Source organism: Podarcis filfolensis, assembly GCF_964270895.1.
Source record: "Podarcis filfolensis genome assembly, chromosome: 8".
Lineage (NCBI taxonomy): Eukaryota > Metazoa > Chordata > Lepidosauria > Squamata > Lacertidae > Podarcis > Podarcis filfolensis.
In genome coordinates, this window is record NC_139611.1 from 24,340,350 (window position 1) to 24,357,165 (window position 16,816).

The 16,816-nt window shown below is 43.2% G+C and overlaps 1 protein-coding gene across 1 annotated transcript; it reads left to right on the forward strand.

Moving 5' to 3' along the window:
- Positions 1 to 10,609: 10,609 nt before the first annotated feature.
- On the forward strand, positions 10,610 to 16,539 carry LOC310769456 (arylacetamide deacetylase-like 3). The gene is made up of 4 exons (XM_083628851.1): positions 10,610 to 11,249; positions 11,991 to 12,207; positions 14,824 to 14,887; positions 15,536 to 16,539. Exons 1-4 carry the CDS (start codon positions 11,073 to 11,075, stop codon positions 16,305 to 16,307), a joined length of 1,230 nt encoding a protein of 409 aa, XP_083484977.1. The 5' UTR covers positions 10,610 to 11,072; the 3' UTR covers positions 16,308 to 16,539.
- The last annotated feature ends 277 nt before the right edge of the window (positions 16,540 to 16,816 follow it).

Here is a 16,816-nt window from a genome sequence, read left to right on the forward strand (position 1 = left end):
CAGTTCTGTACAGTCTCCTAATTAGTCCAATTTTTGAACCAGCACTGTCAGACAGGTGTATCTGACGTAGATGACCCCAATATTCTTTGGCAGAGTCCAAATCTGCAATATGCAGGACCTGTGGTTCCTCTAGAGCCAACAAAATGTACGCTCTGGCTCTATCATCCTCTTCACGTTCCTGCTCAGAGGGTTGTGGATTCTTTTTTTTTTTTAAATAATATTTGTTAAAGTTTCAAAGAATTACAAAAATGAAAATAAAAAGAAAACAGAAAATACAAAATACAAAGAAAAATAAAAAACAATTAAAAACAAATCAGCCTTTCCGTATCTTATCTTTCATTTAGTTGTTTCTCTGACCTCCTCACACCTCCCTTTTTTGTATTCTAATTCAGTTAGTTATTTCAGCAAATCCTTTCCATTTTTGCTTTTATCTTAATAATTTATCTTAATATATTGTATCTTTACATTCTCACCTATTCTTAATCCAATTTCACTTAATTCTATAACATTACTGCTAAAACCACATAACTTCATTCCAGCATCCTTCTAACATTCCTTAATTTTACAGTTCCAGTTACAGATAGGTAGCCGTGTTGGTCTGCCATAGTCAAAACAAAAAATTTTTTTTCTTCCTGTAGCACCTTAAAGACCAACTAAGTTAGTTCTTGGTATGAGCTTTCGTGTGCATGCACAGTGTATCTGAAGAAGTGTGCATGCACACGAAAGCTCATACCAAGAACTAACTTAGTTGGTCTTTAAGGTGCTACAGGAAGAAAAATTTTTTTTTGTTTTAATTTTACAGTGTTTCTCTAAATAGTCTTTAAATTTCCTCCAATCTTCTTCTACCGACTCTTCTCCCTGGCCTCGGATTCTGCCAGTCATTTCCGCCAGTTCCATGTAGTCCATCAACTTCATCTGCCATTCTTCCCGGGTGGGTAAATCTTGTGTTTTCCAATACTTTGCGATAAGTATTCTTGCTGCTGTTGTTGCATACATAAAAAAAATTCTGTCCTTCTTTGGCACCAATTGGCCGACCATGCCCAGGAGAAAGGCCTCTGGTTTCTTCAAGAAGGTATATTTAAATACCTTTTTCATTTCATTGTAGATCATCTCCCAGAAAGCCTTAATCCTTGGGCACGTCCACCAAAGGTGAAAGAATGTACCTTCAGTCTCTTTACATTTCCAACATTTATTATCAGGCAAATGATATATTTTTGCGAGCTTGACTAGTGTCATGTACCACCTGTATATCATTTTCATAATGTTCTCTCTTAAGGCATTACATGCCGTGAACTTCATACCTGTGGTCCATAACTGTTCCCAGTCAGCCAGCATAATGTTGTGTCCCATATCTTGTGCCCATTTAATCATAGCAGATTTCACAGTTTCATCCTGAGTGTTCCATTTCAACAGCAAGTTATACATTCTTGACAAAGTCTTAGTTTTGGGATCTAACAGTTCTGTTTCCAATTTTGATTTTTCCACCTGGAAGCCAATTTTCTTATCCAAATTGTATGCCTCCATTATTTGATAATAATGAAGCCAATCTCGCACTTTGTTTCTTAATTTTTCAAAGCTCTGCAATTTTAATTTATCTCCCTCTTGTTCTAAAATCTCCCAATATTTCGGCCATTTGGCCTCCATATTGAGCTTTTTCTGAGCCTTCGCTTCCATTGGTGACAACCACCTTGGGGTTTTATTTTCAAGCAAGTCCTTATATCTTATCCAGACATTAAAGAGTGCTTTTCTGACAATATGGTTTTTAAACGCTTTATGTGCTTTGACCTTTGTGGATTCAAACCAGTTTCTACACAGTGTCAAAGTCTATCACGTTTTTGAACCAGTTCAAGCTTGAGAGCCCAAGTCAGGTAGTTCTTACCATTCAGACATTCCATCTGGTCAGTGTTGCCAAGATTAATAATAAACTGCGCAGGTTGCTGAGCTGACATGGCTTCTGTTCCTTGCTGCACCGGGTCTGCTTTTTCGGTACGCGGCCTCACCACTGGACCTTCAGTCCCTTCGAGGTCCTCACCAACAGCACCCTGATTCTCCAGCTTTAGCAATTCGCCATCCATAAAACACTGGGTCCCATAACCTGACATGCAGCGTAAATTAATAATGCAGAGTTTTAAAGAATAAAAGCTTTACTGAGTTAAAATAAACTTCTTCATAAACAACATGGTTCCAAACAGTTTGATTGAGATTACATACTGACTCTGTTCACAGCTGAAGCAGACAGACTCTCACTGAAATCTTACAGAGAGCACAAAAAAGAAACTGGCTGCTAAGTCACATGTCAGAGTGACTCATCAGTTAGCAGTTAGGCCTGAATAACTTTAGTAGGCCCAAATGATTGTGCAGTCCCAGCACTTCCCAGCCTGCTTTGCTGCTTCTGCTCTCATGAGTCTTTGTCACATGACAGTTAACTACACAGCTTTTAGAAGTCATCTGAAGGCTTCCCCTTATAGGGAAGCTTTTAATGTTTAATGTTTTGTTGTGTGTGTGTGTGTGTGTGTGTGTGTGTGTGTGTGTGTTGGAAGCCACCAAGATTGGCTGGATCCATCCATTCAAATGGATGGAGTTCAAATAATAAAATTATCATGATCATTATTGTTGTTATTATTATTATTAACATTAAGCAATTTAATGTAAGAATATAAGAGTACTCTATCTCATATATTATCTTAAGCATCATGATTGCTCACATCAGTTCACATTTTAATATGGTTCCATTAGACATCTTAAACATGTCCTGACTCTTGCCAAGACATGCGCCAGTTGTACTGTAGAGCAGTTATTCAATACCTGGTGGAGAGTAAAGACCTGGATAAGGTCAATGATGACAGTGGAGCACAGACATAGGTTATACTTACGGAGTGTGCACGCAAAAGTGCATAGGAAAGAAAAGAGGAATGTGAGAAAGAAGGAGTTTTTTATTTAAGAAAGAAAGATTAAAAGGCAAGTTCTTTGTAATTTTGCAAAATATACTCATTAATCACATGAATCTCTGATGTTAATGTTTTATTGTCCTTCCTAGTTTTCAAATGACTGACATTTGGGTAGATTTTGTTGGTGGGAAGCTTTTATACTAGGGATAACTGGAGCAAATACGCCCCCCCCCCAAACCCAGGTAAATCTATTTCCTTATGCAACAATGGCAGAATGAAAATCATATGCACAGAAATGGTGATATGAGGTAGTACCTACCCAAAAATAAAACGGCAGCTGAAATTGATAGAATATGTTGAATTGGCAAGTTTGACGTGCAAAATCAGAGATCAGAAAGACCAATTTTAAAGAAGATTGGGAAATTTGTGCAGAATACTCAGTGTAATTTATTTATTAATTTTTTTTGCTGAGCACTTTGGGTCAAAAGGAAGTATTTTAAAGCAACTGCTGTTGAGACGTCTCATTTGGAATCTGCTAGACAGAGCCAGACAGAGGACGATTTCATTCTTCTTATTGATCTATCCAGTTCAGTGGAGATTACCTCATTGAAGTCTCCCAACAATATAGTATTATAGTCTATGTAGTCAATATTTCCTCTAATGTATTTCCTCTATGTAATTTCCTCTATTTAATCAATGTTTCCTGTAATTTTTTGTAAAGGTCTGCTTTCTTTTTGTTTTGGCGCATATATGCCGACTATGGTTATTTTTTCCTCCTTCTATTTGTACTTGTATTCCTACTATTCTTCCTTCATTATCTTTAAATATTTGTTGTGTACTATATTTATTTTTGACATATATAACAACTCCTCTCTTCTTTTCCACATCTGAGGAAATGAATTCATTCCCCAATTTTTTATTCTTTAAAACTCTATTGTGTTTCCATGTTACGTGTATTTCTTGTAAACAGATTATGTCTATGCTTTTTTTAAATAACTCATACTCAATTTTTTTGGCTTTATTATTCATGCCATTAACATTCCATGATATAATTTTAATTGTCATTTTGATTTATTTAATTAAATACAATTTTATTTTATTGTTTACACTTAAACATCTGCCTCTTCTCCCTCTTGTTCTTGTTTATCCTCTTCACTTTCCTGTTCCCCTCCCTCCATCTTCCCCAACTCCTTATATCTTCTCCCAAATTTCTGCATTTCTTGTACTGTCTTAATTTTAAATTTTTTGACTTTAGAATAAAATGACACACCTTCTGGATGCTCCCATTGGAACTTTATTTTCTTAGCTGTTTTTTTTTTCTAATTCTTTGTAAACATTTCTCTTGCGTAAAAAACGATTGGGAATATCCTTAAACACCACAATTGTTTTCCTATCTATAATCAATTGTTTTTCTCGGCTCTTCCTCAGAATAGTATTCCTCACTTCTGGTGAGTTAAAGATTGCTAAACAATCTCCAGGGTATTTCTTTTTATTTTATTTTTTGGTCTTGCTTGGACCAAGGTGACTTTTATTCTGAAAACATTAGTCACCATGTAATCTAGCAATTTCTGTGATAAGTCTTTCTCTCACATTCTCCCCATCTTTCTCTGGAAGTCCGTGAGATTTCAAGTTCTGTGCTTTTTGGTTCATTTCAAGAAAGGCTAGATTGTCTAATGTATTTTCTTGTGTTTTTGAAAGTTCTTCTATTTGCCCTTTCATTCTTTCCCCTTCTTCTTTTGTTTTCCCTCATTTCTATTTGCATTTTTTCCGATTGTTCCTCTACTGTTTGTATTTTTACTTTCAATTCATTCATTTGTCCTGATAAAACTGAAGCCACTTCCAATGACTTTTCCCTAATATTTTTTTCACTTTCCTTTACTTCTCTCTTGATTTCTCTTATTTCTGCCAATATTTCTGCAAAATCTCCCTCCCCTTCTATCTCAGCTATCTCTCCTGTTGTTGTTATTTTTGCTGTCTTACTCATGTTTCTTTAATTAATAATTTTTCCCCCAAGATGCAGTTCCACTAACTTCCTTTTTTTACCCTGTTTGCCGAGACACTTATTTTCTCTGCTATTCCCTCATTCACTACAGGGTATCTCTATCTCTCCTACTTCCTCTTTTATCACACACAGTCGTACACAATGATAGTCTAAATTTCCTCTCTTAATAAGCAACTTAACTCAAACAAGTATACAATCAAATACCTCATATAGTCAATATCTGTCAGAATGCATTCCATTTATAACAACACCTTGCGTTTCCCCAGACCTCAGTCCCCCTCCTATTCATTTCACAATGTTAACGGAAAAATCCGAGGGCTCCCTTGGACAAAAACCAAGACACCAACCAGGATTACTTTGAGCAAGACAGCAGCCTGTAGGCTTGGCCTTTATTGATCTGTTGCAACAGGGTGCTCCCCTCACCTGCAGGAGAGAGGAGGGACCCAGAAAAATGGTGTGCAAGGCCTTTTAAAGACTTTTGAAATTGCCACCCTGTAGATCAAGACCACCCCTAGAAACATCATACATACATCACAGAAGGAGTGTAACCTAAGACCACCCCTCAGATACATCACACCTACATTACAGAAAAGGCGGTCTAAAACAGAAATTTGAATATTGTTTTTCTCCTGCTGTTGTTTATCTCCTGTCTGGCAGGTTATTTGATTGGATTGCCTGGGGAGCCTGGCCACTCTTTCGTAGTGATAAATATTTAGTTCCTGGGCCATGTCACAGGCTCACACCCTATTCAAACACAGACGTACCCTTAAGACAGGATTTGTGAAGGAAAAGACAATGGGGAGTTTGACCTTGCAGAGAAAACATTTGCTCAGTTTAGGAATCAAAATGGTTCCAGGTTGGCCTTCCTGTGCTGATCTATGTATGTGCTTGGTTGGTACACTTATGAACATTGCCATATATCTAAGACCATAAAATTCCTATCACAACAATCAGCTTCGTCGTTCTACACAGCATCACATAGTCGCAAACAATAGGAGAGAAGTAGCAGTTCTAATTCCTCCTCTGTTGCCACGTAGGGAAGGTTGCAAAATGTTTCAAATCGCTCAAGTCCCATACTTGTAAATGTTGAGAAGTAAAGTGCAAACATTGTCTCTGAGCTCTCTACAATCCAAAACCTCCAGTAACGTCCAGTAGCCGTGTTGTTACAATATTGTTACAGTATTACAATGGGTGTGTACATTCAATGGTGTTTCCAACCTGGTATTCCCAAAAGCGCCTTAACGGTACATACAAAGTTCTGAGTGTCATGTGACAAAGACACATGAGAGCAGAAGCAGCAAGGGGCCACCAGGTGGCGCGTTGGAAGATGGCCGACAATAACATCTCTCTGACCCATACGAGGTAATTAAGGGGCTGCTATGGGAAGTATGCAGCCTTCCTACCCCCCCCAGGAGGTGGGGGGCCCTGTCTTGCCAGCGGTGTTCACAATGCACCCCCTGATCCGAGAGATGGGGGTGCCGAACACTTGGCATGAGCCCTCGGTGAAGTCAGATCTTCCTGACGCCGATTCCAATTAGCGCGTGCTGGTTGCTTCAGCTTGGAATTATAATTGGAAACATACGATTGGAAATGAAACTGAAGCACATACATCAAGTAAAGCTCGACAGATAAGACTGCTGATTAATGGATCTCTGTGACCGGGAGTGACGGATGGATAAGTAAATCTTCTGATGAATCACCACTAGGAGACTGTAGGTTTGGAACAAAGGGGGGGTGGAGGAAAAAACCCTTTTTTTCTTTGCATGATGTGATATTAATAATCCTTCACCCCAGAAAGAAATAAGATTGTCGCGTTTTTACTAATCATAAGCAGGATTTTAAGAACTGTGTGGGATGGATTACAACAGGAGAGAAGACTGGTGAACGGTGAGAAAGAGGACAATTTTTATGACGCAGTTAAAAAATGGCGTCTCGCCAAGACAGGCTTGCCAGAGAAATAAGGACAGGGGGAGGAGGATCAGGATCGTTCGAAAGAGAAGGAGTGTTGGAATGCAAGTTTGACCTGACAGAGCCCCCTGATTTATTTGATTTACTTGGCTAGGCTGAGAAAAAATAAAGGACAGACAGAAGATTAACTTTGTTTATGGAAGCGTTGAGCAGAGGCTGTCCCTGAGCGATATGGCCTTTGAAGAGTACAAAACCCACACAGAGACGCCAGCTTTCAGTCTGCTTGTGAGAATCATCAGAGATCGCAAAGAAAGGAACATATGATAACAACAAGATGAGAAAGAAAGTAATAAAGGACTATCCGGATCGAACTGGATAGAACTGTCTAATTAAAGCAGCAAAATAAGTGATGCCTGGAGTTATCCGGAATTTTGGACTCGTGCAGAGCTTGATGTATGGGTACCCTCAACAAAATTTAAAATTTGGCTGTATAATTTGGAACTAATGTGATTTGAATAATGTGATGTGATTGGCCTGTTAATAAAAATTATTTTTTAAAAAAAGAGAGCAGAAGCAGCAAAGCAGGCTGGGAAGTGCTGCGAATGCACAATCATTTGGGCCTACTAAAGTTATTCAGGCCTAACTACTAACTGTTGAGTCACTCCGACATGTGACTTAGTAGCCAGATTCTCTTTTGTGCTCTCTGTAAAATGTGAGAGTCTGTCTGCTTCAGCTATGAACAGAGTCTGTAGGTGTAATGGTTTTAGGGGTTGCTCGTGCGTAAGTTACCGCCACTCTAGGCTAGGTTGCCTGGTTAAACCTTTTCTGTCTGGACAGCCATTCACTTCGTGGCTGTTCAGTCGCTAGCAGAATCCGTCAGTGGGCGTTTCTTGAACTTCTTCAAGCAAAGAAGTTCTTTGATGCCAAGTCTACGCCTACTTTCCCTGCGCGGAAGTCTTCTGCGCAGGGTGGTTGTGGGTAGCGGAGGACCCGTGCTCTCCCCGCTGGTCTCTGGTGAGGAGTCCTGGAGCCCCCTCGCCGATTCCCCCATCTGCCCCCCTTTATCCCTGGTGTTACGTTGATTTCCTTCCCCAGCCAATGAGTTGCCTCTCTCCCTGCTGGGCCCTTCTCCAGCATCGCTTGGGAGCCTTGCCTCCGCCTCTCGCTCCGATGTCAGTTCCCTGACATCCACCTCCCCCCCAGGACCCCCTCCACCCCCGGCCCGACCTTTTGACCCAACTTCGTCCCTTTCCTCGGCCGACGATGCAGGGAATCCCCGGAAGGAGCTGTCGCCATCCTCTGAGGATTCAAAACCCGCTTCCCACCCACTCCGATCTCTTCCCGCAGGGTGGGCCTCCCAGTCTGATTCCTCTTCCTCTGACGCCTCTCCTCCCTCCTCTTCGGAGGCAGGAAAACCCACAAAATCCTCTTAATCGTCTGTGTTTCCAAATTGCTCCTCCCAGAATCTCGCTAGTGGTTTAGGTTTATCTGGGAACAGGCTGTGGAACTCCTCCACAAGATACCTGTCATTGATAGCCTCCGCGGGAACCCACGTGTTTTCTGACCCGGGTTCTCCCTCCCAAGCTACCAAGTACTCCACCTGGCACCCTCGCCACCTTGAATTGAGTATTTCCATGGCTTGGTTGTGGTGTTCCCTCTCCTCTACCTGCGGGTGTGTGGTGACTTCTCCCTCTCGCCCTGGGAATTCCCGCCCCTCCCTGTAAGGTGAGAGTAGGGACCTATGGAACACCGGGTGTATCTTCATGCTGTCCGGCAACTTGAGCTTGAATGCCACAGGGTTCTGAGTGTCATGTGACAAAGACACATGAGAGCAGAAGCAGCAAGGGGCCATCAGGTGGCGCGTTGGAAGATGGCCGACAATAACATCTCTCTGACCCATACGAGGTAATTAAGGGGCTGCTATGGGCAGTATGCAGCCTTCCTACCCCCCAGGAGGTGGGGGGCCCTGTCTTGCCAGCGGTGTTCACAATGCACCCCCTGATCCGAGAGCTAGGGGTGCCGAACACTTGGCATGAGCCCTCGGTGAAGTCAGATCTTCCTGACGCCGATTCCAATTAGCGCGTGCTGGTTGCTTCAGCTTGGAATTATAATTGGAAACATACGATTGGAAATGAAACTGAAGCACATACATCAAGTAAAGCTCGACAGATAAGACTGCTGATTAATGGATCTCTGTGACCGGGAGTGACGGATGGATAAGTAAATCTTCTGATGAATCACCACTAGGAGACTGTAGGTTTGGAACAAAGGGGGGGTGGAGGAAAAAACCCTTTTTTTCTTTGCATGAAGTGATATTAATAATCCTCTCCCCATCATCAGCAAAGTCATCATGCTGCAGTTCCAAAGCGTACTCTATTTCCATTCGGAACGCGTTGTAGTCCTGGGGCTTCCCCCCAAACTTGTGTACCAGTCCCGGTACCTTCCTTGCGATGGGGGTGGGTCTGACCTTGGCATCCTGAGTTCGCCGTTCGTCCAGCCGCGCCGTCAGGAGAGCCACATGCTGTTCCAAATCTCGGTTCCTCTCCACCAGATTTTGCACTCCAGCTGCTCGCTCCGTGGCACCGGCTTCTCCGGTTTGACTCATTATGCTGCCCTGCCTGTCGCTGTGCACAAGCAACGTCAGTGACTGACGGATTGCTGTAATGGTTTTAGGGGTTGCTCGTGTGTAAGTTACTGCCACTCTAGGCTAGGTTGCCTGGTTAAACCTTTTCTGTCTGGACAGCCATTCACTTCGTGGCTGTTCAGTCGCTAGCAGAATCCGTCAGTGGGCGTTTCTTGAACTTCTTTCAGCAAAGAAGTTCTTCGACGCAAAGTCTACGCCTACTTTCCCTGCGCGGAAGTCTTCTGCGCAGGGTGGGTGTGGGTAGCGGAGGACCCGTGCTCTCCCCGCTGGTCTCCGGCGAGGAGTCCTGGAGCCCCCTCGCCGATTCCCCCATCTGCCCCCCTTTATCCCTGGTGTTACGTTGATTTCCTTCCCCAGCCGATGAGTTGCCTCTCTCCCTGCTGGGCCCTTCTCCAGCATCGCTTGGGAGCCTTGCCTCCGCCTCTCACTCCGATGTCAGTTCCCTGACAGTAGGTAATCTCAGTCAAACTGTTTGGAACCATGTTGTTTATGAAGAAGTTTATTTTAATTCAGTAAAGATTTTATTCTTTAAAACTCTGCATTATTAATTTACGCTGCGCATCACTGAGTTTCTCACAAATGTACTGAGTTTCACGGGTATTTGTAACACTGTCCTATATCTCCCAATTAAATTTATTTGTTTAGCTTTATTTTGTCTCTTTAGCCCTTCTAGGAGCTGAGACTCTTTTCCTTCTTGTTACTCAGCAGACTTTCTTTTTAAAACGCTGACTCACGCATACCGATTTTTTCCCTTGCGTCATTTTCTCCACCAGCGTCAGGAAGGATTTCCTTAGCTCCCAAATTGTTATAACTCTCCCCTGTACCTCCTTATTCTTTTGCTTCTGTTCTGCTTTTTCTTTTGTTTTGGGGTGTGGGGGTTTAATCTTCAGCCTCGGAATGCTTTCCCGCTTCACCTTTCGGAGCCTGTGGCATCGCTTTGCAGGTCAGAATGGATCCTAGCATTTGTATCTTCAATCCTGCGTCCTTGCTGAACCTTGACAGGTCCGGTGTGCACACAGGAGAGACGCCTCTGAACACAGCCAGCCCCCCAGCACCGAGGATTTAACTCCTCGGGTTATAAGGTTCACTGTTGCCCTAGCGTAACCTCTTTTTGCCTCTCAAAGCTCAGGACCTCTCCAGAGAGTTGATCCTGCACTCCTTCAAATGGTGGCGGTAAAACTGGAAGTCCAGAGCCCATGACTTGAATATCCTGGGTCTTAGGTAGGAATAGGACTCATGTCGGAAGCCTTGGAAATCTTGGGCCAGGAAGTGCACACAACTCCCACCATTCCTGACTATTGGGTTAAGCTGTGTGGTGATGTTTTGAACTTCAGTCAACAAACACCCACGGCATGTAAAATTGAAGAGCTTTACATGCAGCTGGATGGTTCGGTGACTGGACTAGAAATTCCTGAATAGGGCAACACAAATTGTGCCAACCTGACCCATAAAATTGTTCTTGGTATTCTGATGGATATCACATCTACATGGAAGTCTGTGTTCTAATTGTGAAACAGTTCATCAACCAACCTACAACCGGCTGTGTATAGATACCACTGGTGGAGTTAAACAGCAGCAAATGCTGACAGTTTAGGCTCAGTGTTTGCGTCTCACTCTTTGGAACGGAGAAATGGAGCTTCTTCAGAGCCTGCTGCTGGGGTTGATTGGAGTTATAGGGATTCCTTTCCTGTCTCTTCTCTCCTGGGCGATTTACTATGATCTTTCCAAGAGTGAAATTCCACCTGGATTTGACAGTCCATTAAAGCTTCGAGGTCTTCACTGTCTTGCCATAATGGCATTCACTGCGGTAAGTTGGGGACTGGATGAGCCATTAGTTGAGCCAGCAGGTCCTTCTTATGTTCTTATGGGAAAGGTGATTAAGAAATGTATTATTATTATTATTATTAGATTTAATAATACGTATCTGTTGGCACCAGGCAAAAACATTTCTATATCTTTTAAAGGTGTTATTGGTTTGCTTTGTTCTTGCTTTCATTGTGTATTTTGCGTTTTTATCTTAATTTTTTTTGCTGTGAACCACCCTGAGATCATTTCATAAAGGGCAGTATATTTAATGAATAATAATAACAGTTTATATATTTAGATTATTCAAATACTGCTTAATCCAACATGCATAATGAATTCACTTGATGATGATGCGATGAAGATATTATCACATTCAACAAGGGCTTCCTTTCAGCCTATAGAAAGACACACATAGAGAGAAATAAATTATTCACACAAAGCCATGTTTTCTTTACAACATGGTTTCTTCAGCAACATTGCCTCATAGGCAAGCAAGGAGATTGTGGATTGTTTCTCCAAAGCTTAGCTTGTTTCCCAGCTTCTTTTGCCTCTGTATCTTGGTGGGTGTTTGGGTTGGGGTGACCAATTCTAAGCTGACCAATTGAAATTAATGGACTTGGCTAACATGTGCTCATTCATTTCCATGGGTCTACTTTAAATAGGACTTATTTGGATACCACCTATTGTGAATAGGTTGCAAATGTGGGCACTATTTTCATGAGACTTTTCCTTTGCCCAACAGGGGAAGTGTCTTGAACTGCTGGGTGTCTGCAGACAGGTTGCCGTTATCCGCTTCCTCCAGAATTTCTGGAATCCAAGAGCGGATCCCAGCCTCTCTGCCAAAGATCTGCATTTCGACGGGGTGCCTGTGAGGGTTTATCAGCCCAAAACACCATCTGCTGGCCCAAGGAAAGGATTTGTGTTCTTCCATGGAGGTGCTGGGATGGTTGGGAGCATCGGTAAGAGACTAAAGCTGTGAGCCTATGAACACTTACCTAGAGGCAAGCCCCATTGAACTCAAATAAGCCGATGTAGAATCCTAGAAATGGTGTGAAACCTCTATTGTCAAACCTCCAGTCAAAGAGAGTCCGCCACCTCCCAAGCGAGGCGGTTCCCTGTCAAACAACTCTTACCATCAGAAAGGTGTTCCTAATGTTTAGTTGGAATCTCCTTTCTGGGTAGAAGTGCTTCAGATATCATTGGAAGAGAGGTTTACAGGGCTGAAATACAAGAGTGTTGGTGGTAGTTCCTGAAGAGTCAAGGGGCACACATGTGCTTTGGATTTGCATTTGTTAAGTTATGGACATGGACCCTCTTGTTGTCATGGCTTCCCAGATCCTACGTCTCTAGTTGTCAATGGTCAGGGAACCGGGGAGCTGCACTCCAGCAAGCAGCCCCTGGGGGAGGGACAGATGCCCCCCACTGCTGATACTGACTCATTCCTTTCATAAAATTCATATAACACTTGATTTCATAGAACCTCAAATAGGTTCACAAATATGTATCTAATAGGTTGCTGTTCCTGATTGCTCTGCTTACCAACCCAGCCACCCTCCCACCCCTGGCCACCCCCTCATTTTCACCTGACCAAATCCCACACTCACCCACCACACCCACATGTGCTAATTTATACATAGCGATAATTAATACATAGGTCAACTTTCCGAAACCCGTAACCCGAAACTGGACCTCCGCCAGGTTTCCATCTCAGAAAACCAATCACAATTTTACAAGTTGGCAAATAGCAGTGCCACTTTCAGAAACACAAAGCAACAAACTCCTTATCAGAGTTCCCCAAATTGCCTGCCATCACGCCCGAAATTTCCCCATGCAGGTGAGCAGAGTGCTGTTGCAGCCAGGCTCTCTTTGTGGGCTTCCTGCTGACACCTGGTTGGCCTTGGGGAGAACACAAGGCTGGGCTGGCTGGGCCTTTGGCCTAATCCAGAATGGCTCTTTCCCATCTCTTAGGGACAATATGAGTGGTTGAGAGAACTGGACTTGCACCAGGTTTCGTCTCGCAAGACCAATTGCAATGTAACAGGTTGGCAGTTAACAAGTCCCATTCAGTAGCCTTCCATTGCAACAGCCTATGAAGCAGGAACTGTGGGAGGAAGGAAGGCTAGGATCAAGTTACACATGAAGAAATTGGGAGTCAGGATACTGGTGACACAACCTCTTGCAAGAGCTTGCTATTGCTACAGACATTCATATTTGGGGGAATAGGGGCACCTGTGCCCCTCCAAGATCTTGCTTCCTGGAATACAACTCCCATGCTCCCTCACTTCAACGGCTAGACAGATTTCTTCTAAGGTGGAATTTGGGAGTTTCTTACAACAAGTTTCTTTTTCCTGTTTTTCCTGTCTCTGAAAATTGCAATAGGTTTGCAAATATGAATACAAACGATAACATGTTAAGTAAATGAAAGCTTGCAATTCATGGATCTGTGTGTAATGATCTCAGGCAGACAAACAGCTCCGGTAAGAATTAATGAGCCTCTGGAAGATTTATGTGGCAAACACCTGTCATTCTCCGATACGACGTGCTCAGTCTGAGTTTCCGTTTCTCAGACAGCACAAAGGGAGACAAGATCCGGTCCTTCCCCTTTCCCCCTTACTTAGCATTTTCACATTCTCCTCCATCCTGCTGTGAGGAGAATTTGGGCATCCTCCCCTCCCCCCTCGCTGTGCAGCAAAGATTCCTCTGAGAGCTCTACTCTAGTAACCTCTTCCAGGGCATCTCCCCCCACATTCTGAAGCAGCAAACTGCCAGCCTTTGTTACTCTGCCAGGTGGAGATATTTTTTTTTGGGGGGGGAGGTTGTAATTTGATTCATTTTGTTTTTATATGGGAACCTATTTATTTTGCATCTTGTGAAGCAATATGTGAACCCAAAGTCAGTCTCTGACACTTACAACGCAGCACTCTAGCAATGGGATGTGCACGATGCATAAAAAGGCTTATGTCAGTGAATATTGCATGTACCAATATCTTATGTAAGGGAAGATTTCTTTGCAAAAATGTTCTTTTTAAGGCAAGATTGGAGGCAGCAGTGCTTCTGCCTAGCAGTTGCTGGAAACCCTGGGCAGGTAGAGAACGGAAGGTAAGTGTGGAAAAATGAGAAAGGATTCATACATTCCTGCCTGTGACTCCTGGGAGCTGCAGTCTTACAGCATGTAGAGCAGGGGTAGCCAACCTAAGGACTGTGGGCTGGATGTAGCCCAACCACCTTCTCAATCCGGCCCGTTGAAGGTCTGGGAATAAGCGTGTTTTTACATGAGTAGAATGTGTCCTTTTATTTAAAATGCATCTCTAGGTTATTTGTGGGGTCTGCCTGGTGTTTTTACAAGAGTAGGATGTGTGCTTTCATTTAAAATGTATCTCTGGGTTTTTTTTGTGGGGCATAGGAATTCATTAATCCCCCCCCCCCATATAATCTGGGCCACCACATGGTCTGTGGGATGGTGGACCGGCCCACGGCTGAAAAAGGTTGCTGACCCCTCATGTAGAGCAATGGAAGCCAAAGGTATCTTCCACATAATTGCTTTCCAATTTTGAATTTCCCTCCCAACTTGCTAGCATTCTACGAAGATGTCTGCAGCAAGATTGCCAAGGAGAGTGATTCAGTGGTTGTGTCTGTTGGGTAAGTAAACACAACCCCATGGCCTTTCATAGGGAAAGCGTGTAGGGGCCCAGCATGCTGCTGTATTTCAGGCTGGCATCCCTGGCCATATTCCCTGCAGGACAAAGAGGCTCCCCATGAAAGCTGTCAACATTCTGTTCTATGATTGAAAATCAGTGCTTCAGGTGCTTAAGACATGAACACGCTCGCTTCCGTGGGGGGACTATGAACTGGGCATAAGGCCTTGCACAGCACCCCTAACCAGGGCCTCCAGATCAGCCTCAACTTGGAGACCACCCAACCCAGATCCAGCCTGGAATCAATCCGGGAGTGGGGCTAATGTTCAGTTAGGGCTTTTAAACATATAATCAGGAAGAGACTGGGAAACGCCCCCTGCATCTAAACAGGAGGAGGAGGGAAAGTTGCAACTGGCAAATGGTCTTCCACCAGCTGGATGCAAGCCTGCAGGGTTCTGCTTCCCCAGCGTTCCCTACACTCTTTTGCTAGCTGGTAAAGTCAGTTTTTTAAGGGCATAAGCCAGCTGACTTTCACCTGCATTATATCTGCTATAACTGATCCAGCAGGCTCTTCTTTTAATTCTATGTGATCATGAATGTGTTTGGAAAAGATTCTGGAAGTTTACCTCTTTGCTTCTCTTTTATTCTGCAGCTACCGCCTGTCTCCTGAGCATCTTCCTCCCGCTCAGTACAAGGACTGCCTTGCTGCTACCATACACTTAATTCAAAATGCAGCTTCCCATGGGGTGGATCCTTCCAAGATCATCGTTAGTGGGGACAGTGCGGGGGGCAATTATGCTTGTATTGTTGCCCAGAAATTGGTGGAGAGATCAGACCTTCCAAAGCTACAAGCTCAAGTGCTCATCTATCCTAATACACAGGTTATGGACTTCAACCTGCCTTCCTATCAGCAGAACAGTTTAATGCCCATCCTGTTCCGGGAAAGTGTTGCTTACTTGGGATTGAAGTATATTGGAAAAGACACTTCTTTGTTAGGCCAGGTCCTGAAGGGCTCTCATGTGCCAGATTCAATGAGGCTGAAATATGGGAAGTGGGTGAGTCCAGACAACCTTCCACAGAGATTTAAGGGGAGAGGCTACAAACAAGTCCCACTTGCTCCTTATGAACCTGATGTCTATAGGCAATTGGAAGAGGCTTTAGTAGGCTATTCTTGCCTTTTTGCTGAGGACTCTGTCATCCAGAAGCTTCCTGAAACCCTAATTGTGAGCTGCGAGTACGACGTAGTACGAGACGATATACTGCTGTACAAGAAACGTCTGGAGGACAATGGGGTGAAAGTCAGCTGGTTCCATGTTGAGAACGGGTTTCATGGGTTGATAAACTTCTTCAAAGGATTCATCTTTGCATTCCCTGCTGCAGTTGAATTAATGGACAGCATCGTAGACTTTGTTAAAAACTTATGAGAGGAAATCCCTTGAATTTGTGAGTCATTCATAAAGAGGGGACAATCTGCCAACGTCAATTTCTGATAGTTTCTCATTTTTCCAATCTTCTTTTCAGTTCTTCACAATTCTGTAGAAATATGTGGTTCTTTGGGGCAGCGGGGAATTCCTCATGAAAATTCATCAGCAGTTTAATGTGAAATTCCCCTAAGAAACATGTTTACTTTGTATGGACTACAAGCAATTTGTTCTATTATATTGGTTTTCTATATTATATTCACTAATATATGCATTTTATGAACATTTCCTCTTCCATTTTCCTTTTAGTACACATTCGTTACCTGGAAATCTGCACTGCTAATGCTGTTCTAGGCTGAATCAACAGAATTATAGTGTCCGGATCAAGAGAAGTAATAGTTCCACTCCATTTTGCCTTGACCAGGAGAACTGTGTCCAGTTCTGGGCACTACAATTTAATTAGGATAATTGATAAGCTGAGGAAGGAGAATGGGCTGATCAAGGGTCTGGAA

Bases quoted from the DNA above. Each gene is read 5' to 3' on its own strand.
- LOC310769456 (XM_083628851.1), top strand. From the start codon at position 11,073: ATGGAGCTTCTTCAGAGCCTGCTGCTGGGGTTGATTGGAGTTATAGGG. The intron at 11,250-11,990 runs GTAAGTTGGGGA...TTTGCCCAACAG, and splicing joins CCATAATGGCATTCACTGCG to GGGAAGTGTCTTGAACTGCT. The intron at 14,888-15,535 runs GTAAGTAAACAC...TTTATTCTGCAG, and splicing joins TCAGTGGTTGTGTCTGTTGG to CTACCGCCTGTCTCCTGAGC.